Genomic DNA, 22,940 nt, shown 5'->3' on the forward strand with positions numbered 1-22,940 from the left:
GCAAGAAGGCTAAAGAATCATGTGCTCAGCTTGATGAAAAAGAAAGAAAGAGAGAGGGAGAGAGAGACACACACACACAGAGCTCTTTAAGTGGTGGTTTCCACATTACACTCAAGCAGAAGAGACCATATGCAAAAGTAAAACCTCCATTAGACAATTTTTTTTTAAATGCCCAAGTAATCTCCTCCTCCCAACCAGCCTTTGCACTGGATCTTGAGAATGCTGTGTTTGTGCTGCTAGCCTATTGCTGTGGAAATTATTCTGATGTCACAAATTCAATGCTACGGCTTCACTGCAAGATCAAACATGATGGTGAGCTGACATGCCGCATTCAATCTGAGGTAGCAATGTGCCTGCACTGCACAGTTTTGACCCAGTTTTAAAAACTCTACAAGTCAGGAATGTTCTGATCTTTGTTTTATATAGACTGCACATTAAGACTCAGAAACAGGATTCATTTTGGATCCTGCGTGCTCTTCTCCCCTCCCACCCTGCCCCAAATAAAAAATTAAAGTGTTCAGCTCACATGGTTTGGGCCTATCAGTAACTTAAACAGAACTATCCTTCAGCTGTTGGCAAGGGTGACAAGGAAAGTTTGAAGAGACAAATGAAATGTAACTTCATTCATGTTTTAATTCTGATGTTCTGGAAAGTCTCCATTACAGTGAAAGCCCTTTTAGAACTAGGTGTGTTTGGACACAATATTGAGTTGAATATATGCCGCTATGGTTTCTTTTCAATATTCATCATTGAAGGGATACTCCGGATGGTCACGCCACCTGTGAAGAGAATGCAGATAAAGAGTCTTCACCACAAAAGCTATTACATACGGCAACACCAGACGCTAGCACTAGTTATCCAGTGCCTAGCACAACACGCTCCAGACCGGGTTGAGGTCTCTGCCTGCTACTGTAATAAAACGCTACTGGGGTAACCCAAATAGACTTAAGAAAAGAAGATAGTACAGTCCTTCAGCTAAGCTTTGAAGCTTACAGAGAGAAAGCGATCGAAAGCTGTTCATTGACCTATCTGAAGAGCTCTGGGGCCGGATGTGTGTGTTAGTTAAGTTCCGGGTGGCCTGGTATTCATACCACACAAGTCAGCACTGGTACTGACACAGCTTTGTGGGCAGACTCAGGAAGCTAGAGACTTACCAGGCATGGGGGGGAAAAAAATAAATTGGTTCCCTCTAGGTGAGATATGAGGCACATTAGTGTCGGGCAGATTAGGGCAAGCTTTCCCTGCCTTGTTGCTAGAGACTTCAGACCTATGTTAAACCCTCTTCATGCAAAACATTCTACACAGGTTTCAGAAAACGGGTAAATCTGCAGGTTTTCCTACTTCTGCAGGGGAAAAGAAATGCCACTGTTTGTTTGATGGATGCCATATGGCTAGAATGCTCCTCAGCTGGAGTCCCAGTACTGGCTAAACTTAGAGGAAAGTCAGAAAACAGCAGCTCTGAAAAAAAGATGCATTTCTTTAGCTCAGGTTGTTTGAGCTGGCATGGATGGGTCTGCTCTGGCTTGGCCTTTTTTCCATGAATCTTTTGCATCCAAGCTAACCTTAGCTGTCTCCTTTAATGAAACTGCAGTAACTCAGCATGGGTGTGGATACCCTATTTAGTTATTTTATAGCATTCATGTTTCAGTGGTCACAAGGAGCCTTTGAATGACCTAATTAAGGTGAAGGGAAAGTTCATGTATGTTAGTGCAATTGTTTTATGTCCATCAGACTACAGACTCAATTGCAAGACTTCATACTTCATATAAGTTGTGTATGTCTAGGAAAAGTAAAGATCTAGGAATGCCATAAAATGCAGACATGGTCCCAGAGCCAAATGTAGGCAAGTGCAAATGTCTTCCACATTTCCCTCTTTAGTCCCAGAAAACCTGGAGGCTATACTACACTTCCAGTCTTCTGGCTAACTAAGCAGCTATTATAGGTGGTTTCTGAAATAAAGTAGGTTATAATGAAGATGTAGGCCAGCACTTCCTGTCAGTAAAAACAAACGGTTGTGTGAAACACTGCTGAGGGCATCATGGCAGCTGTGTTATTCATCTGCACCATTAGCGTATAATCAGTAAAGCTGGATAAAAACTGGAATTTGTCCCATGGGAAGGGATATTGACTTTTTTCCTTCCGACTTAAGGATGAAATTCGCAGAATGGAAAATTCCAAACATTTCAATTCAGTAATGTTAAGACATTTTGTTTGGACATTTTCAACCAAAATGAAACCCTGACATTCCCAGATTGAAAAAACTAGTTTGTTGAACGAAATCAAGATGTTTTGTTTCAGCTTGGGTTGCATTAATCTGGTCCCCCTGAGTAGCCACAGTGCCTCGTGTTTCCATTTTTTTCTGGGTTGGGCTCCCCACATCTCATGATATACTGTGGTCATGCTGCACTGCTACTGGTTCAATGAAAGCGGAGACAGTGCATCATAGGAGATGTAGTTCAGCCAAGGAGCCTGGCTCACAGGGGAGAATGTGGGGGGATAAGACACCTGAACTTTAACTCCCATGAGGCACTATGGCACATCAGGCTGACAGATCAGCTGACCTGAAACATTTAGGTTTCCCACTGGAAAACAAACAAAATTCAGCAAAATCAGTTTTTCTGAAGACAGTTTAGATTTCAGATACTGCATTGTTTGTCAAACATGTTGATGTAAAATTCCACTGTAGTTAACATGGGTAAGCTTTGGTAACTAATAAGATAATGCTATCAAAATGAAATGTACTTGTACACAACTCCAGTCTAGTTTAAAGCTGGAAAAACCACAGGAAAGTCAAAAACATTTGTTCATTCATACCTGCAATAGTGGAATATTTTCCCACAAATACATTAAGTATATTTTCATTTTACTGTTTGACCTTTTCACACAGGAACTGACAACCTGGATCAGACCAGACAATGTCCTATCTGACAGGGGCTGGTCCAGATGCTTAATACAGTGTTCTAACACCTCCTTAAGAAGATCCGGTGTCATCTGCCCCACACAAATTAGGCAAAATGGTGTTCTAACAATTTGAGATTGGCTTAAACAGTGAAGCATAAGGCTTAACATCTCCTCCCAAAAGCTAATAATTATGACAACTCTCTATATTCTAGTTATCCATATAAAGTGTCCACTCCCTTTTTGAGTCTTGCTAAGTTTTTGGCCTCATTGACTTCCTGTGGCAATTAATTCCACAGTCTAATGATGTGTTATGTGAAAGAGTATTTCCTTTATTAGTTTTAAATTTACCACCTTTAAACTTAATTGAATATCCTCCCTCTTCTCAACATTCTCCCCCTTCCCATGGGCATCGAACTTCCCTACATGAAGATATTTATGAATTCCAGCCAAGATTCACTTTTCACAAGCAGAGTCTGAATTATAAATTCGAAATATCTGCAGGTTAGGAATTTTAGCTAAGCAATCCAAACAGTTTCTAGTATCAAGAACATAATAATTTTAGATAATTTTTAAATAGAAAAAGACAATCATTAAAAACATATTGCAAGTTGATCACTTGGCTATCCCCAGATTCACTGAATGAATAAACAAACATAATTATAGATGACAACCACCTTGCTGAGATTTTAGTGCATCTTCAACCTAATTCACCTTTCCTATCGTCTATAGTCCATCACCTTTTAGGTAGCTAACTAAACTCGTCCATTTGTTCCTGTTGGACTTTGCTAACCATAGATAAAGGCAGGAAAAAAGCTGTTAATACTCTAGAGTTGCTGCAATCCTAGAATTTTTAGACCTTTTGTCCCAGCACAGCCATCAGGAGACACGAGAGCTAATCTAAGAAGGTGGAGAGGGATACCCCAAAATTAATGCCTTTGTTGCTTCAGGTAACATAGTGAGTGTCCTGAAAAGGGATCAGCATACAGTATAGCCATAGGCTGGACATGCTCTTGTACTAGAAAATGGATAGTCTTATTTTCAGCCAAACTTGGAGCCCTAAGAGAAGTGCTTTAGGATGCTTCAGGATCAAAGGCACTATACAAATGTCAAGTGTTAGTACTATGCACACGATAGGAATTTGAGATTCAGCTCCAGCATTCACTTGTAACAGATAACACTATCCTGGACGAACCTTATGGAATTAAGATAAATCTTTGTGACAGGGTCGGGCCAGATGGCTATAGGAGAGTAATAATTTTTTTTTCCCAGGGGAGAGCGCAAACGCAGTCCCCCACTACCACAAATTATGCAGTCGAGTTTCCCGCATTTGGGGAAATCGCAAGGGTCAGCACACCCGCAGGGCAATGGATGAGCCTCGCCCTGGGAAAACCACCTTCGTGATCATGGTATCTCCCCTGCCAGGTAAGTATAGTAATAGAAGGCAGATATATAAGCCCCAGGCTAAGTAGGTCCCTTTTTCCTGGGTAAGGTAACAGGGAAGTTTCCAGAACAATCAGGAACCTTCTGGAGACAATTAAGACAGGCTGATTAGAACACCTGCAGCCAATCAAGAAGCTGCTAAAATCAATTAAGGCAGGTTAATCAGGGCACCTGGGTTTTAAAAAGGAGCTCACTTCAGTTTGTGGTGTGCATGTGAGGAGCTGGGAACAAGAGGCGCTAGGAGCTGAGAGTGAGAATGTGGACTGTTGGAGGACTGAGGTGTACAAGCATTATTAGACACCAGGAGGACACCACACTATATACAAGCATTATCAGACACCACACTATGGTGAGGATAAAGAAGGTGTTGGGAGGAATGGGGAAGTAGCCCAGGGAGTTGTAGCTGCCGCACAGCTGTTCCAGGAGGCACTCTAGACAGCTGCATTCCACAGGGCCCTGGGCTGGAATCCAGAGTAGAGGGCTGGCCCGGGTTCCCCCCAAACCTCCCAACTCCTGGTCAGACACAGGAGAAGTTGACCTGAACTGTGGGTTCACGAAAACAGCCAAACTGAGGGCTGCCATGAATCTCCGAGGCGAGCAAATCCGCCAATAAGCGCAAGACCCACCAAGGTAGGGGAGGAACTTTGTCACATCTTATTGAATTAAATTAATGCCTCTGGGGTCCATTGTATTAAAAGTGCATTATTTATGTGTTATTGTGGACTTGTATGCAACTTCTCTAGGAGATGTGATTAATGCAATCTCTGAGAAGTATTAGGAATTTCAGCAGGACTTCTTGGGAGAACATATATTAAGCAGATTGTCTAGGAAATACTTTGGGTGAAGGGAATGACAGTGATTCACACCCCTTTTGAAGCTTTGGCTTGGGCAGAAAACCACTGTCTGGCTGATTAGGTAATCGCAGTCTCTTCAAAGGCCCAAACTGGGTAAATGAATTATTCCATGTCATGAGGGTGCTTGTTCTGAGCTGAAACTGTGATGAACTTGTGACCACAGGAAAAACCCCTGGGTAGGGTTTGAATGACTAAATCACCAACCAGAGCCCATGGTGAAGTTGGGGTGACCGCTGAGAAGGTAAAGAAATTATGTGCATGCTGACTAGCTTAAGAATTAAGTGTGCTTGCTTAGAAATAGCTGTGTGGTAGCTGAACTGTGGCAATTACACTGTGTACCATCTGTGAAGAGAAGGCAAAACAGCTTGCTTAGGCAGCCTGCTGTTTGCTGAGGATAATCACAAGGAAGGCAGGGGACTATTCAGCATAGAAATATCCCAGTCAGAAGGGAGAGACAAAAACACGTGTTTCCACCTGTCAAACAATAAGATTTGTGGAAGTAACATGCGTAAGTTCATCTGCCCACTCTCGACCTGCAGTTTACAGATCATGAGCCAGCACTCATCCTATTCAATATGGAAAGTGTTTGGAAAAGTTTGATTGCTAAATATATTACAGTAGGACATGAGCTGAACAGTAAATCATGCAATAAGATTTGGAAGGCAGTTAGTCTCTCACAGGAAGCAACACCAGTTGGAACTTTTACGAGTAAACAGAACAGGACTCTAGGAAAGTGTGGTGGTGGCAGAGCGGTGGGATCATTTTGAACCAGAGGAACAAACCTCAGGATATTAAAAGGACTTTTTTCTTCTTTTGGCTGCTTGGAAAGCAGGGAGGTTTGTTTTTTTTTTTATTAAAAGGACACCTTTTTTTAGCTGAGAGCAGCTGGAGGTTCTCTCTCTCTCTCTCTCTCTCTCTCTCTTCTCTGCCTCAGGGCAGAGTAGTCAAGCTACAGCAAGGGTATTCACAAGCTGGGTTGTTGTTTTTTAGATGAGAGCAGCTGGAGGTTTTTTGTTTTTTCTCTTTCTTGTCTGCCTCAGGGCAGAGTAGTTAAGCTAGAGCAAGGGAATTCACAAGCTGGGGTCTTTCTTTCTTTCTCTCTCTCTCTCTCTCTCGGGTTAGGCTAAGCTAAGCGCAGGGAGGCTAAGATGACAGAAAGTGATGTCCAAAAGAAACTAGATTTAGCCAGATTGGAAGCTGAAGAAAGAAAGAAGGAACATGAAAGACAACTGGAATTAAAACATGGAGATTGATGCACAAGTGGCCAGAGAAAAAACTGCTAGGGAAGAGAGAGGAAGCATAAACTGGAGGTGATAAAGTTAAAAGGACAAAACCCTTCAGCAGGTGGCTCCACCTCCCCCAAAAATCCACAAATGGGAACGACTATGTCCACACTATGATGAATCCAGTGATATTGTTGAATATTTCATCACTTTTGAAAGACTGTGCACCCTCCATGCGATTCCTGAAGATCACAAGATGACCACATTGGTCGCAAAATTGACTGGAAGAGCTCTGGACATATTCAACAAGATGCCTATTGAGGATGCTTCTGACTATGGCAAATTTAAGGATTTGGTTTTGAAGCAATTTTAAATTACACCTGAAATTTACAGAGTGAAATTTAGAGCCCTTAAGAGAAGGGCTGGACTAAGTAACGTGGTTTATGTAAACCAGATGAAGGATCTGTTAGATAAATGGGTCAAAGGAAGGGGTGTAACTAGCTTTGAAAGGAATGTGTGATTTGGTTGTCCAGGAGCAGTTCCTGACTAATGACCAATGATGATGTAAAACAGTGTTTATGGGATAAGAAAATGGATTCAGCAGAATGTCTTGCTTCTTATGCTGATCAGTACAAGCAGTCCCAGACCACCAGAGAGGCAGAGCAAATCGGAACAAACCGGATGGAGGTAGCAGAGAGGAACAACCCTGGTCGCAGTTTGGGGGGATACCAGAAGGGGCACCCCGAGACCACCCCATACCACCGGGGGCAGCCCAAGGCTCCAACTACACCCCAAGGAAAACCCCAGACACCTTATCATCTCACCACAGCATTCTCCAGCAACCCACCTCGCCTCAGTGACCAGTCAGCTGGGTGACATTTTAAATGTAACGAGCTGGGGCATGTAAAGACCAACTGCCCCAAGAACCCCAACAGATTGCAGTTCATTGCACCGGGGTCACACCAAAGGTCCTCAGGCCCAGATGACTCCCAGATACCCTCAGAGCAAAGGGAAACTGTGAGTGTGGGCGGGAAGAAGGCTATCGCGTGGAGGGACACTGGAGCACAAGTGTCAGCTATCCACCAATCCCTAGTGGACCCCAAATTCATCAACCCAGAGGCCCAAGTGATGATTCAACCTTTCAAGGCAACCTCTTTTGACTTGCCTACAGCCAAGTTGCCTGTCCAATACAAGGGCTGGTCAAGAATGTGGACTTTTGCAGTCTATAATGATTATCCCATTCCCATGCTGCTCGGGGAAGACTTGGCCAACCATGTGAAGCTAGCCAAGGGGGTGGGAATTGTCAGCCACAGCCAGGCTAAGCAAGCCTTCATACCTAGCTCTGTTCCTGAGCCTTCTACAAAGGCCCAGTCTGTGTTACCAGAGACCCAGACTGAGGTGGTGGAACCGGAGCCCATCTCAACGTCTGCGACAGCAGTAATAGATCAAGTCCCAGAGACCCAGCCAAAGCCAGTCCCAGAACCAGAACTGACAGAGCAACCAGCACCAGAACCATTGGCAGCACTGAATCCAGCACTTACAACCCGGTCAGCAACTCTAACACCAGAGGGCACCACCAAGCCCGCACTGGTAGCAGCAGCTAAACCTGCGCAAGAGGCTCAGCCGGAGCCTGAAACCCAACATAGTGCACCAGCGGAGAGTGGTTCACAGTCAACAGAAACAGCCCCATTACCTACATCGCTTCCAGAGGGACAAAGCCCAAGTCCACAATCCAGTGCAGAACTGATGTCTCCAGCATCAAGGGAACAGTTCCAGGCTGAGCAGGAAGCAGATGAAAGCCTCCAGGGAGCTTGGATGGCAGCATGGAACAACCCACCACCTCTCAGCTCTTCTAATAGATTCCAGTTTGTGGTAGAAAGAGGACTTTTATAGAAGGAAACTCTTTCGGGTAGGCACCAGGAAGACTGGCATCCTCAAAGACAGTTGGTAGTTCCAACTAAGTACCGGGTAAAGCTCTTGAGCTTAGCCCACAATCATCCTAGTGGCCATGCTAGGGTGAACAGGACCAAAGACCGTTTGGGGAAGTCATTCCACTGGGAGGGAATGGGCAAGAACATTTCTACCTATGTCCAGTCTTGTGAGGTGTGCCAAAGAGTGGGGAAAACCCCAAGACCAGGTCAAAGTTTGTCTCCAGCCACTCCCCATCATTGAGTTTCCATTTCAGCAAGTAGCTGTGGATATTCTGGGTCATTTTCCAAAAAAGACACCCAGAGGAAAGCAGTACCTACTGACTTTCATGGATTTTACCACCTGATGGCCAGAAGCAGTAGCTCTAAGCAACACCAGGGCTAAAAGTGTGTGCCAGACATTAACAGACAGACATTTTTGCAAGGGTAGGTTGGCCCTCCGACAACCTTATGGATTCGGGAACTAATTTTCTGGCAGGAACAATGAAAAGCCTTCAGGAAGCTCATGGGGTGAACCACTTGGTTGCCACCCCTTACCACCATCAAACAAATGGCCTGCTGGAGAAGTTTAATGGAACTTTGGGGGCCACAGTATGTAAATTCGTAAATGAGCACTCCAATGATTGGGACCTAGTGCTGCAGCAGTTGCTCTTTGCCTACAGAGCTGTACCACATCCCAGTTTAGGGTTTTCACCATTTGAACTTGTGTATGGCTGCAAGGTTAAGGGGTCATTACAGTTGATGAAGCAACAATGGGAGGGGTTTACGCCTTCTCCAGGAACTAACATTCTGGACTTTGTAAACAACCTACAAAACACCCTCCGAGACTCTTTAGCCCTTGCTAGAGAAAACCTAACAGATGCTCAGGAAGAGCAAAAGGCCTGGTATGATAAACATGCCAGAGAGCGTTCCTTCAAAGTAGGGGACTGGGTCATGGTCTTGACGGCGCTCCAGGCCCATAAGATGGAAGCGTCGTGGGAAGGGCCATTTGCAGTCCAAGAGCTCCTGGGAGCTGTTAACTATCTCATAGCATCCCCCATCTCAAACCTAAAGCCTAAAGTGTACCATGTTAATTCTCTAAAGCCTTTTTATTCCAGAGAATTAAAGTTTTGTCAGTTTACAGCCCAGAGAGGAGATGACGCTGAGTGGCCTGAAGGTGTCTACTATGAAGGAAAAAGTGACAGTGGCGTGGAAGAGGTGAACCTCTCCATGACCCTTGGACATCTGCAGCGACAGCAAATCAAGGAGCTGTGCACTAGCTTCGCGTCGATGTTCTCAGCCACCCCAGGACGGACTGAACTGTCATACCACTCCATTGACACAGGTAATGCTCACCCAATTAGAGCCCAACCTTACCGGTTGTCTCCTTAAGCCAAAACTGCTAAAGAACAGGATATCCAGGACATGCTACAGATGGGTGTAATCCGCCCCTCTAACAGTGCATGGGCATCTCCAGTGGTTCTAGTTCCCAAACCAGATGGGGAGATACGCTTCAGCGTGGACTACCATAAACTAAATGCTGTAACTCGCCCAGACAACTATCCAATGCCATGCACAGATGAGCTATTGGAGAAACTGGGACATGCCCAGTTCATCTCTACCTTAGACTTAACCAAGGGGTACTGGCAAGTACTGCTGGATGAATCCGCCAAGGAAAGGTCAGCCTTTATCACCCATGTAGGGCTGTATGAATTTAATGTGCTCCCTTTCGGGCTGCGAAATGCACCCAGCACTTTCCAAAAACTTGTAGATAGTCTCCTAGCAGGATTGGGAGAATCTGCAGTCGTCTACCTTGATGATGTGGCCATCTTTTCTGATTCATGGGCAGAACGCATGGAGCATCTGCAAAAAGTTTTCAAGCGCATAAGGGAGGCAGGACTAACTATTAAGGCTAAGAAGTGTCAAATAGGCCTAAACAGAGTGACTTACCTTGGACACCAGGTGGGTCAAGGAACTATCAACCCCCTACAGGCCAAAGTGGATGCTATCCAAAAGTGGCCTGTCCCAAAGTCAAAGAAACAGGTCCAATCCTTCTTAGGCTTGGCCGGATATTACAGGCGATTTGTACCGCAATACAGCCAAATTGCCGCCCCACTGACAGACCTAACCAAAAAGAAACAGCCAAATGCGGTTCAGTGGACCGAAGAGTGTCAGAAGACCTTTAACCAGCTTAAAGCGACACTCATGTCTGACCCTGTTCTAAGGGCCCCAGACTTTGACAAACCTTTCCTAGTAACCACAGATGCATCCGAGCATGGTGTGGGAGCAGTTTTAATGCAGAAAGGACCGGATCAAGAATTCCATCCTGTCGTGTTTCTCAGCAAAAAACTGTCTGAGAGGGAAAGCCCCCACTGGTCAATCAGCGAAAAGGAATGTTATGCCATTGTGTACGTGCTGGAAAAGCTATGCCCATACATTTGGGGACGGCGTTTCCACCTGCATACTGACCATGCTGCGCTGAAGTGGCTTCACACCATCAAGGACGATAACAAAAAACTTCTTTGGTGGAGTTTAGCTCTCCAAGATTTTTATTTTGAAATAGAACAGATTTCAGGAGCTTCTAACAAAGTGGCTGATGCACTCTCCCGTGAAAGTTTCCCAGAATCAACTGGTTAAAATCATACTTGAAATGTGGAAAATATTGTTAGTTTTTATATAAACAATAGTATATCTAGAGGTGCATGTGTCTTATTAATTCTGTTTTCTCCTATAGCTCCAGGAAGAAATCACAGCCAGTGTGGAGCAGGCTGTCCAGCACGGTCTATGATTTGGGGGGGGGCGTGTCATAAGCATACAGCTAAGAATAGTATAAAATCCCTCCTTTACCTGTAAAGAGTTAAGAAACTCAGATAACCTGGTTGGCACCTGACCAAAAGGACCAATAAGGGGAGAAGATACTTTCAAATCTGTGGGGGAAGAGTTTTGTTTTGGGCTGTTGTTGTTCTCTCTGGCGACAAAGAGAGAGAGACCAAACAAGTAATCCAGCTCCTACTGAATGATACATCTAAAATGACAGAAATAGTAAGTAATAGCAAGGAAATGTGTTAGAGTATCTTTTGTTTTAGCTTGTGAATTTTCCCTATACTAAGAGTAAGGTTTATTCCTGTTTTTTTTTGTAACTTTAAAGTTTTGCCTAGAGGGGAATCCTCTGTGTTTTAAATCTTATTACCCTGTAAAATTATTTTCCATCCTGATTTTACAGAGGTGTTTCTTTTACTTTTTTTCTTTATAATAAAGGTTCTGTTTTTAAGAATCCGATTGGGGTTTTTAGTGTCCTAAAAACCCAAAGGGTCTGGTCTGTGCTCACCTTGTTTACCCTCAAGTCTCCTCAGGAAAGGGGGTGAAGGGGCTTGGGGGGATATTTTGGGGAAACAGGAACTCCAAGTGGTCCTTTTCCTAAATCTTTGTTGAACTCACTTGGTGGTGGGAGCAATACCGTTCGAAGGACAAGAAAGAATTTGTGCCTTGGGGACATTTTTAACTAAGCTGGTAGAAATAAGCTTAGGGGGTCTTTCATGCAGGGTCCCCACATCTGTACCCTAGAGTTCACAGTGGGGAGGGAACCCTGACGCCACTCAAGAGAGGCAACATGTGGGGAGCCAGAAGCCTAAGAATGGATGCCCTTACTGCACCACTAAGGGGAAAGACAGGTGCAGTTGCCTTGAACTGTGACACCGCTGATATGAGGAAAGCAATGGCAGTGCAGCAGAGGCAAGAGACAGTACTCCACTCCTAGGAGTACTCAGTGACAATTGTTGAGTGATTCCTTTTACTGAGTGAGCTCCACAGCATGCTCCTTAGCTGTCTGGGACAGTCACCGCCACTTGAGGAAAGAGGAGAGAGAGTTTTGAAACAGAGATGGAACTGAGCCAAACACCACCTACCTACCCCTTGACCTAGGAGGCTATTCAGACTCTGAACCATATGCAAATGTTGCAAATTTTGAAGTTTTACAAGTCATCTTATGTGCTGAACCACCAGACCTGAACACCCCTACGCTTTGATGTTTGAAATTCAGATGCCCTTTTATCACCATAAGAGAACCTCTTGAAATAAGGTAGATGTGATTGTGTATGGAAGTGTTGACATGGCAGGGTTGACATTAAGAACCCAGCACTGTTCAGGAGCCTCCATTCACTTGCTCTAGGGCTGGGATTCAGCTTGGACTTACATCAGCATCTCCACGTAACGGGTGTTTTTATTCAGGGCTTCAATGTCCTTCATTTCCTTGCCAGTGAGTGAGAAGTCAAAAATCTAGGGAAAAAGAGGAGATTAGGAGTAATCTGCAGCAAGGGAGATTCAGTGTTTACTTGATCTCTCACTGTTGCACTACTTCAGGTGGGAGCAGTAGTGTAGACTGGCTGCTGGAGTTTTAGCCTGCTCAGAATAGGTCTAGATGACACTGATGAAGAGTCCAGTGTCCTGTCCATACTAGCTTCCCCTCTATTGCACCATCACCAGGTGATAGAAATGATGGTGAGTAAGAGTCAACATAGAAAAGGTTTCCGGGATGGTTAAGCCTCCTCTCTGCCTCAGGAGAGAAGGGGAAGATGCTCTAAGCAGGGGTCAGCAATATCAGTGGAGCAGAGACAAATCTATAACTTACCTGGAAGTTTTCTTTGATCCGCTGTGGATGGAAGCTTTTGGGAATGACCACCACCCCTCGTTGGATGTTGAAGCGCAGAACAACCTGTGCTGCCGTCTTGTTGTATTTTTCCCCAATGGCATTCAGCACAGGGTCCTTCAGTAAAGGAGGGGAAGACACATTTACCCTTGAATTGGGGGAAAAAGAAAAAAGAAGGGTGTTTTATTTTGATTCTGGAGTATTTAAAGAAAAGAGGCAGAGAGCAGAAATCTGAAGCAAAAACTGATTCGGACAATCTGTTATGAAATGAAGATTAATTCTAAACGCATCAGTTATCACCATGTTTGTACTGTTTTCCCACTGCCTCTGTTAAACAATAAGATTTGTGGAAGTAACATGCGTAAGTTCATCTGCCCACTCTCGACCTGCAGTTTACAGATCATGAGCCAGCACTCATCCTATTCAATATGGAAAGTGTTTGGAAAAGTTTGATTGTCAAATATATTACAGTAGGACATGAGCTGAACAGTAAATCATGCAATAAGATTTGGAAGGCAGTTAGTCTCTCACAGGAAGCAACACCCGTTGGAACTTTTACAAGTAAACAGAACAGGACTCTAGGAAAGTGTACCAAGGGGATCAGTCCTACATGAGCAGAGAGATGGACTGGGTGATGTAATAAGTTGTCCACCTCTAACCTCTGATCAGGTTCAAAGCATACAGGCATCTTCTAGCCTTTGGGAAGCCTGATACTGTACCTTTGTTTCCTGATAATCCTGATCTGCTTCTGAGTCAGGTATTAAACAGCCCAGATCAAGTTATCATGGGATCAGTTGTGTGGAGAAGAGAGGAGAGATGTTCCTCATGACTTCTAGGAATAGTTCTACTTGTTTTCCACTGGGTAGGTCCTCCGTTCTGTTTGGTGCCCTAAACGATCTAGTGTTTGCCCACCATGCAGCTACTCATTTTAGAGCTCTATATTATAGTTGCCTCTCTTCTGGCCAACTGTATGGGGCTGACTCACTGACATTCCCTATTGACAGAGCAAGGCAAGGAGATCACTTCAGAGGGTTAGTCAGTGCTGCCTATGTCTACACTGCAGCTGGGAGCAAGCCTCCCAGCACAAGTCAAGAGACATGTGCCAGCACACTAAAAAACAGTGCAGCTCCAGTGGAGAATCGGGCAAGCCACTTGAGCTCAGACACAGGGGTTTGGGTGGTCTTAAGTCAGAGCTGGAATGTCCACACTGCTAATTTTAGTGCGCTAACTTCAGTCCATCTACTCAGGCTGTGAGGATTGCTCTCAGCTGCAGTGTAGACGTACCCTGTATAGCCTGATGGCCTTAGGAATACTGGAAATCACATTTTGGATTCCCAAATTAGAGCTGAGAAGCTACATCTTAGTAAAAGGGATGGTGAGGTAGATTTACCCAAATCCCAAATTAAGAACTTTGGCTTCTCTGAAGCATGTTTCCAAAAAGAGTAGAAGCCCAGCTTCAAATGCTTATACTTGCCCCACTGGAGGACAGCAAGCGTTTGGGAGAAGCCATAATATTACTTTTTGCTGGATCTCTGTGGAGAGACTTGCAACTCTCTAGTAGCAATGTTCACCCCACAAGTGAGGCTAGTATGAAGACTTACCACGTTTCATCCCTTGCGGTTCCTAGTGGACTGTACCCAACAATGACAATGTCATGTTGTCTACAAAATTCTAAGAGCTTGGGCTGGGTGAAATATGGGTGGCATTCAACCTACATGAATGAAACAGAAGGAGCAATTAAATTAAATAGTGACAGATACTGAATAATGTCTTGACATCTCTTTCTGCATGTTTGACCAACTATAATCTCAGATGAATTAGAGATTGTAGGGGAAAATGTTTTAAGAAAATGGAACCTTTTACCCCCTAGATTAATCATTCAAATCCAGGCCATCCTGGTGGTGGCAGGCCATCCTGACCTTCCCAGGGGAAAGACTGTGACAGGAGCTGTGGAAATAATTGATTTTTCACTTTGCTGGCCATACCAAAAAGAGTGTGTTCCGGATCAACCCAAAAGAAACTTTGAAACTTTTGATTCACTGAGAAGTTGACCTGAAACAAAACACTTCATTTTTCTAAACTTTTCGAGTTTTTAAAATGAAAAGTAGTTTTGATTTGGGGGAAAAAATGTTTAATTTCAAATGTGTCCAAATGAGAAGTTTAGAGTTTTAGAATTTTTAGGTTTGATCTAAACAATTCTGCAAATTCAACATGAATTCTAATATTCTGGTTGATCCCAAATCTGCATTTTTCAGCTAAAGATGTATCAGCTGAAAAGCTTCACCCAGCTCCAATGATGACAGACCTTGAGCCATGTCCAGGCAAGGGGGGCGGGGGGGGAAATCAAGATATACAGTAGTCTAAGAGGAATGTGGACCTCCTTTTTGGGAAACAATTCAGACCGTTTAACACCTTTGCAATTCATGATTGTAATTACATGGGGGGAAATTTGCCTTCTCCCCAGTGGATAGATAGCAAACAAGATATGGAAGAGAGATTGGGAGCATGAGGGTAACTGTTGACCTGACTCACCAGCCTTTATGTTCTGCCCAACACTTATGTATAGCCATCTGAATAGAGATCTATGCCAGGAGGCAGGAGCATCTTGGCTACCTGATGATTGTATTTTTCTCTTCTCTTTGTAGCCAAAATGATGGCTGCCTCCATCTTAGTTTGCCTCCAGAAAGTTGGTGACAACTTATGCCATCAGCAGAAAATTGAGGGAAATAAATAAATAAACCCCACATTTTTTGGTATGGACTGCTCCAAACCTCTGCCTTTCCAGGCTGCAGCTATTCTGTACCATCGCCCACAGTGAGTTTTTCTGGCTATGTGCTCAATTTCTCGGAGATCCATTCCTGAGGTATAAAAGCAGCTTGCTCTTATAATAAGTTCCTGAAGTTAATACAAACCCCTAAGAATTGCTTTTTTTTTTTTTTAAATCAGAACCTTCTTCCTTGCATCTTTATTAGGCCCAGACAGAGGGTAGTATTGATGTAGTCTTGGGGGGGAGGAATGGAGTCAGACAATCCAGCCAGAAGCAGTTATGGTGTTTAGTGCTTGTTTGATAACTTGTTTTTAACTTGAACTTTAATGCTGGTGGTGGGAAAAAGTATTAGAATGACAGCCACAGAGGCAAGGAAACTCCTGTGTAGCCAAAGAACAGGTACAAGGACAGTGGCAGACTTCCCCAGTACTACCTTGTCAGTGTCCCTCCAAGGCCAACTTCAGAGGGTGAAAGGATAGTTTCCTCTTTTTCCCATACAATCTTTGGCCTCTCTTCTGATGCTGCTAACAAGGATATCTATTAGCACTAATCACAATATCAGTCACTGGACATCTCGAACACCATCTCTCCAACTCCAAATCAGAAGTCACCCTAACCACCACCAGATGCTAATGACTTGTATCCAGACCAGCTACTTAGAAATAAATGGTTGTGGACCCCGTTGTCATGGTTTTACTTAGACCTGACCATTGACTTCAGTGGCAAGTTTAGCTTAAGCTGATGGCATGACATGGTCTTATTGCTAAGTTAGTTCTTTGGTCTAGTACCTCCACAGAATTACCTGTGGAAAGGACATAGAAAAGAGTGCCTTAGAACTTCTTTGGCTTGTTGTAGTTTCCTAGAGATCGTTCCTTATAGCAGACACATAAAGCACAATATCCCAAATGCTATAGGACTGGGCTCTAATTGTTTTAAATGAGGTAACTGATGACTGGTTAGCCTGTTGGGAACTTTCTTGGATCACTTGAGGTACATGGCTGAATCCTTTTGATCATGTCTGCAGTGACAAGGATTCATACAGCCCTTAAAACTCATACACCATGGGACAAACTCAGGTTTTCAAGCACTGGAGAGGGATCTGGAAGGAAATGGATGTTCGCAGCAAATTTGGATATTTATATTGAGTGTAGAGTGAAAAATCAGTCATGCTCACTCTTAAGGAGGAAAGTTTGGCCTTCAATGTTTGGCGGTATGGTGCATAGCTTACTACCTGCAGTAGGTCATCTGTGCGGAAGTATTTGTAGTCCCTCTGAGCACCGTACCACAGTGCCAGTTTCAGGTAGAGTTAGGGTTCTGCTTGGGATCATACCTGATTGCTGACAGGTTTGTGCTTGAGCCCTGGCTTGTTCAGAATCATTTCCAGCTGCCTGCGGTTGAAGTTGGACACTCCAATAGATTTTGCCAAGCCGGCATCTTTACATGCTTCCAAAGCCTGCAAAGATAGCAACGGGGAGCATTAGAAAGAAAGCCTCAATAGAAACCTTCCAGCGAAGGAAAGTAAGCATTATTAGCTAGGTGAAATATACTTTACTCGGGACTCTGTCTAGAGAGTTAAGTGTGCATGCCTTACAGGAAAGGCCTTTACTTTGGAGGGACTAGCACTCCTGTTGATGCTTTGTTCCTATTCTAAACTCAATTCTCATGCAGCCATAGATTTTCAGAAGACCAAACCAAGGCACCTCAGATTTCAATGTTACTTCATACTAGGGTAGAATTTTCCCAGGAAGCAGAGCAAATCAGAAGAAACATTTGAGATACAGCACTTATACATTTCACATGTTCACTTCCAGAGTTTTATTTCAAATTTTAGAGGGACTGCCACACTGCTCCAGCTTTAGGGGTGGGGAAAGGGAGACAACATCTGAACAAGAGACAGCTTCCCTTCCCTGTCACTTTCTGAATTACCCCAGCTATTATTTCAGCTGTGCAAGTGTTAGTCCAGGCTCTCCTCCTGCCAGAGTCTACAGTTAAGTCATAATTTTATGCCAAAGTGTTGCCATGAAATTGTGCATCACAAAAATCAGCATTAAGACTTCATTGCAAAATGAAGCGGGAGGAGAAGATGGGGCTGAGAGGAATACAGGATTTGCATTTCAAACCAATATAGCTATGCAGTTAAGGAAGCTTATAAGAACAACGTAAACATACAATAATTCCTTCATTAAGCATCTTCTCATACTCTGCTTTTAGTTGATGCCATGCTTCATTAACAGGAGAAGAGTATCTTTACTTAGAGATACTCCTCTCTCCCAAAACCCCTCTGATGAATGCAGTGGCTATTCAGTGGTGCAATGAAGCAGAGTTACAGTAGATTCTACTCTTGTCTCCAACATCTGGGTACTGAATGTCCTGCTTGTCAGTTTTATTATCCTTTTCTGATTTAAATGAATAGGGGAATTAGGGAAGCAAAAGGCTCCATTTATTTTATGGCCTCTGGCTGGCCTCTTCTTGTCATATGATTTTCATCATTCAACAGTGAGGCAACAAGAATAGCCACAATCCTGGCTGCTGAAGCCACACTGAAACAATTAAATTACTCCAGGGAGGAGTTTAGCTGGCTGTATATAGACTGATCCTAATATTTACGGGCAGCGATGACCCCATCTCAGCAGCAGCAGCTGGGTTTTTCCTGCCTATTGTTACTGAGGCTGTCATGTTACACTAGAGCCTTACAATAAGAAACAGATTGAGGGTAACAAGCTGCAGGGGCTGAACAGAGAAAGTTTGACAGATGTTCTTCTTTCATGTTTAAGTGAATTTGACTTGTGAATCTGAGGAACTAACAGCACGGGCTCAGGCCAAGCATATTGTGAGCAGCTACTCTGGAAGTTACCCACACAGCTGTGTTCCCTGGAAGCACCCCTTCTCTTATTCCAGCCCTGGGAGCCCACCTCAGAATTTTGCCATTGTGTCCAAATCTTGACCAACAGCAGCTCGTGCTAAGCCAGTGCAGGGCATCACTATGCAACTTTTGCCAGTGTAGATTCAATCTGGACATGTAGCACCCTGGCTATTCCCGTCTCTTGAGGAGAGATGGCTGCTTGTGCTGAGTAAATTGTTAAAAGCCACATGGCTTATTCATAGATTCATAGATACTAAGGTCAGAAGGGACCATTATGATCATCTAGTCTGACCTCCTGCACAACGCAGGCCACAGAATTTCACCCACCACTCCTCCGAAAAACCTCTCACCTATGTCTGTGCTATTGAAGTCCTCAAATCGTGGTTTAAAGACTTCAAGGAGCAGAGAATCCTCCAGCAAGTGACCAGTGCCCCATGCTACAGAGGAGGGTGAAAAACCTCCAGGGCCTCTTCCAATCTCCTCTGGAGGAAAATTCCTTCCTGACCCCAAATATGGCGATCAGCTAAACCCTGAGCATATGGGCAAGATTCACCAGCCAGATACCCAGGAAAGAATTTTCTGTAGTAACTCAGATCCCACCCCATCTAACATCCCATCACAGGCCATTGGGCCTATTTACCATGAATATTTAAAGATCAATTAATTGCCAAAATCATGTTATAGGATGTGCAAAAGTGAGGACTAGACTGAGATCCAGGCTCCCTTTTACCTGTGGTGTAAGAAAAAAAAGTGTGGTGTCTAGATGTGACTAAGGCTGGGTTGTGTATTGCCCTGCCCCCTTTACTTGAACCAAAGTTTCTACTTCTAAGTAAGGGCAGGTTTGAGATATTTAAAAGTGGGAACCTTGAAAGGCACAGCCCATTGACAATTCAGGATTCAGCACCTCTATGCAGTTCTACTACCCTCTAAAGCAGTGGTTCTCAGCCAGGGGTATGCATACCGCGGAGGGTACGCAGAGGTCTTCCAGGGGGTACAGCAACTCATCTACATATTTGCCTAGTTTTACAGCGTAGTTACATAAAAAGCAGTAGCCAAGTCAGTACAAACTAAAATTTCATACATACAATGACTTAATACTGCTCTATATACTATACACTGAAATGTAAGTACAATATTTATATTCCAATTGATTTATTATATGGTAAAAATGAGAAAGTAAGCAATTTTTCCATAATAGTGTGCTGTGACAGTTCTGTATTTTTGTCTGATTTTGTAAGCAAGTAGTTTAAGTGAGGTGAAACTACTGAAAGGTGTACAGTAGTCTGGAAAGGTTGAGAGCCACTTTCTAAAGTCCTCGTAATGAAAAGAAATGTTGAATACCCTTACGGTAACTTATACCCCAGAACAGAGGGAGAGTTATTTTTTGTGAGGCAACATAATTTTCTATCCTACCTTGAAACTACATCTTCTGTTACCAACAAGGAGCTAGTCATATGTTACTAAGGACCACTATCTCCTCCATCTCTTTGAAAGTAGTAAGACTTGAAAGGCTACAACTGCAATGAACGTGGTGGTCTCTGACAGCCCACAACAAACTAGTCGAACAGTTCCAGAAGCCCCAACTAATCCAAGACAAGTGCAATGTCTTGATCAGGGAGTGTGAAAAGGCATTTCTAAAAACATTTTTTGGATACATCTACATGTAAATAAAGTCAGGTTTCAGAGTAGCAGCCATGTTAGTCTGTATTTGCAAAAAGAAAAGGAGTACTTGTGGCACCTTAGAGACTAACCAATTTATTTGAGCAAAGCTTTCGTGGGCTACAGCTCACTTCATCGGATGCAAAGTGTGATTTTAGCACGTGTTGGCATATGTGCTAGCTTTCTTTTTGCTGGTAGTAAAGACATGTTGGCATGGGCTAGCAACCCAAGACAGCCACCCATAGTCCTCAGCAGGCTCATACTGGGCTGCTAGCCCAAGCTGACATCTTCACTTTTGTTATCTGCATGAGCTAGATTAAAGCTATCACAGGCGCACCTGTCCGCGCTAGTCACACCTTCATTTGCTGCATAGCTTTACCCTCAGAGTCTGCTTAATGCTGGTGGAATGAGACACCCCTGCACACAGAAGTCCCTTTATCCAGGGAGTCAGTAGCACGGTCAGTGGAAATGCAAGTTTACCTACATTGCCTTGTCAAGGTTCCTCAGCCAGAGTGCAGAGGAGCCACTTTCCCAGATGTGATGGCGTTTAAATGCATAGGAATGTTACAACTGCGTACCTCCCAAGTAGCACATAAGTTTGTCTCATGGTAGATATATTTTCCATTTTCATCTCTCGGGTAGATTGCATCTCCAGGCTGAAAGAACAAAGTCATAGTTTTCAGCTTCCACTACTCAGAACGGAGGTTTTACACACACTCTACATTTATCAGTGGACAAAAATCCAGAGGTTTTCTAACCACACCAAGTTCAAGAGGTTATTCATATTGCGCTTGCCACATCCTCCCTTCATCTACCAGTACTTTAATGCTAGAATCATTAAGTGCACTTCCTGAAATATTCCCCTCATATGGCTATGCACTAAAAAGTTCCATTTGAGTTGTGCCATGATCCTGGAGGTTGCAAGGGGGGATGGCTTTCCAGAGTCTAATCCCCTATTTCCCAGATATTCCATTGTGGCAGCCAAACATTTCCACATGGCTAGACTACTGCAAAAGCCCAATTCCCCTCCAATGCTGCTTGCTTGTGCTATTTACCATTCAGGGACACTGAAGAGCAATGCAAGTTAAACATCTGATATTGCAAGATAATCTTGCAGGACCAACTCCCAGTGATGCTAATGAGAGTTGTGTGCATTGGACTCCTGGCAGGATGTGCCAAGAATCTTTCAGGATCATGCCCCAAGTTCTCCTATCTCCCTTGATACCCCAGAGAGAACTTTAAGGATGCTTGCAAGCATCCGTAGGCCTGGTACATAAGTGCACCACTTTCTCTCATTTGCTGATCAATTTGTTGCTACTACAGGCAGTACATTTTAAAATGTCAATCATTCATCGGATATTAGTTTCACTTTGTTTCCTTAAATGCCTTTTGTGGTGTCTGGTAGCTGATCTGACTTCAGACGGCCATAGTTCAAAAAGTGCGGGGTAACGTGTCGACAGGGTAATTCCTCAGGAATATGCAGCTGTGACTAATGTGCTCAGTGACTGGTGCCACCACATTCAACACATGCAACTGCAAGACATTTTAGGGTGAAAATGAACCTTAGTACAACAAAGCATCCTCACAGTTCAGAGAGTGGAGCATGATGTGGAGTTAAGTGTAGGTTTTTTTGCCTCAAAAATGAGACCATTCCTTAAAGCAAGTCCCAAGAGACAGGCCTGTTACCATTATTAATTCTTACTATGTCTTATTAGAAGAACCTTGCACTGTCAGGAAAAAGTAAGATGGCATTTAGGTCTTTTCCATCTTAAATTGGGTGAGAGCGAGAGAAGAATAGAGAGGGGTTTGGAATTCTTTATGAACATGGGATCCTAGCCAAAACTTTTCAGGATTCTGCAACATCCTACTCCAAAATTTGGCGTCTTCTATAGGGATCATTATAAAGGTAAGGGTTGTTGCAAAACAGGTATGGACTTCCAGCCAACTCAGAGTTTATGGGTTGGATCTGGATCCAGGAGTTTGGTTTTAGGGCCATCTCTCATTAGATAGAAAGAGAACGTTTAACTTGGGATCACCTCTAAATTCCTTTGCTCCTAGTATTAGTATTCTAGATAGCAAAGAAAAAGAAAGGCTCAAAGAAACAGCAAGATCCAGAGTGTCCTCCTGTGCATTTCCACAAGGTTTATAACATCCTTTATAACAACATCTACATGGAGCTGCTGTAGGAAGTTAAGATGCCAGTGTCTGAAAAACCCATAGTAGGCAGATGGTACTCCTCTCTACATTCCCTTGATCACTGATGCAAATAGGACCATCTCACAGCTACCTGCATTCCAGAGAAAGCATCTAGATGAAAGATCTGGCTGAATATGAACCAGACAAGATGGAGGCAATGCTGATGGGAAGAGGCAGACAGTTTGGAAAATGAAGCAATTGTGGTTACTATACCTTCAGAGACTTCTTCCCATGACTACAATAAATGCTTTTTTCCACCTACAACTTATCCATCTTAAATAGACCCGCCCACTCATTTCCAGAAGAAATAAAGTCTCGAGATCTCACTGCCTTCAGAACTAAGGGTCAAACCCACTTTGACTTGGCAATCAAAAACAAAGGAAGAGAGAAATGGCTATTTAACAACTCCTAGCCACTACTGCATCTGGGGAAGAAAGCAGGAAGTTAATCAAAATCAGCCAATGTATCTATCTATTTGCTCTTGG

At 43.7% G+C, this 22,940-nt stretch overlaps 1 protein-coding gene and 1 non-coding gene across 2 annotated transcripts in view; both read right to left on the reverse strand.

Annotated features, from left to right (window-relative positions):
- Positions 1 to 572: 572 nt before the first annotated feature.
- AKR1D1 (aldo-keto reductase family 1 member D1) overlaps positions 573 to 22,940 on the reverse strand; it is a 53,441-nt gene continuing 31,073 nt past the window's right edge. Inside the window, exons 4-9 of the mRNA XM_007072313.4 lie at positions 20,838 to 20,915; positions 17,068 to 17,190; positions 14,572 to 14,681; positions 12,953 to 13,118; positions 12,518 to 12,600; positions 573 to 779 (exon numbers count right to left, since the gene is read on the reverse strand). Of these exons, the coding sequence (XP_007072375.1) occupies positions 737 to 779; positions 12,518 to 12,600; positions 12,953 to 13,118; positions 14,572 to 14,681; positions 17,068 to 17,190; positions 20,838 to 20,915 (603 nt within the window). The 3' untranslated portion in view covers positions 573 to 736. The remainder of the gene's footprint in view (positions 780 to 12,517; positions 12,601 to 12,952; positions 13,119 to 14,571; positions 14,682 to 17,067; positions 17,191 to 20,837; positions 20,916 to 22,940) is intronic.
- LOC114022487 lies at positions 4,168 to 4,331 on the reverse strand. Its single transcript, XR_003566568.1, has one exon. It is a non-coding gene; the product is annotated as a U1 spliceosomal RNA (small nuclear RNA).

This window comes from Chelonia mydas, chromosome 1, assembly GCF_015237465.2.
Source record: "Chelonia mydas isolate rCheMyd1 chromosome 1, rCheMyd1.pri.v2, whole genome shotgun sequence".
NCBI classification, from domain to species: domain Eukaryota; kingdom Metazoa; phylum Chordata; order Testudines; family Cheloniidae; genus Chelonia; species Chelonia mydas.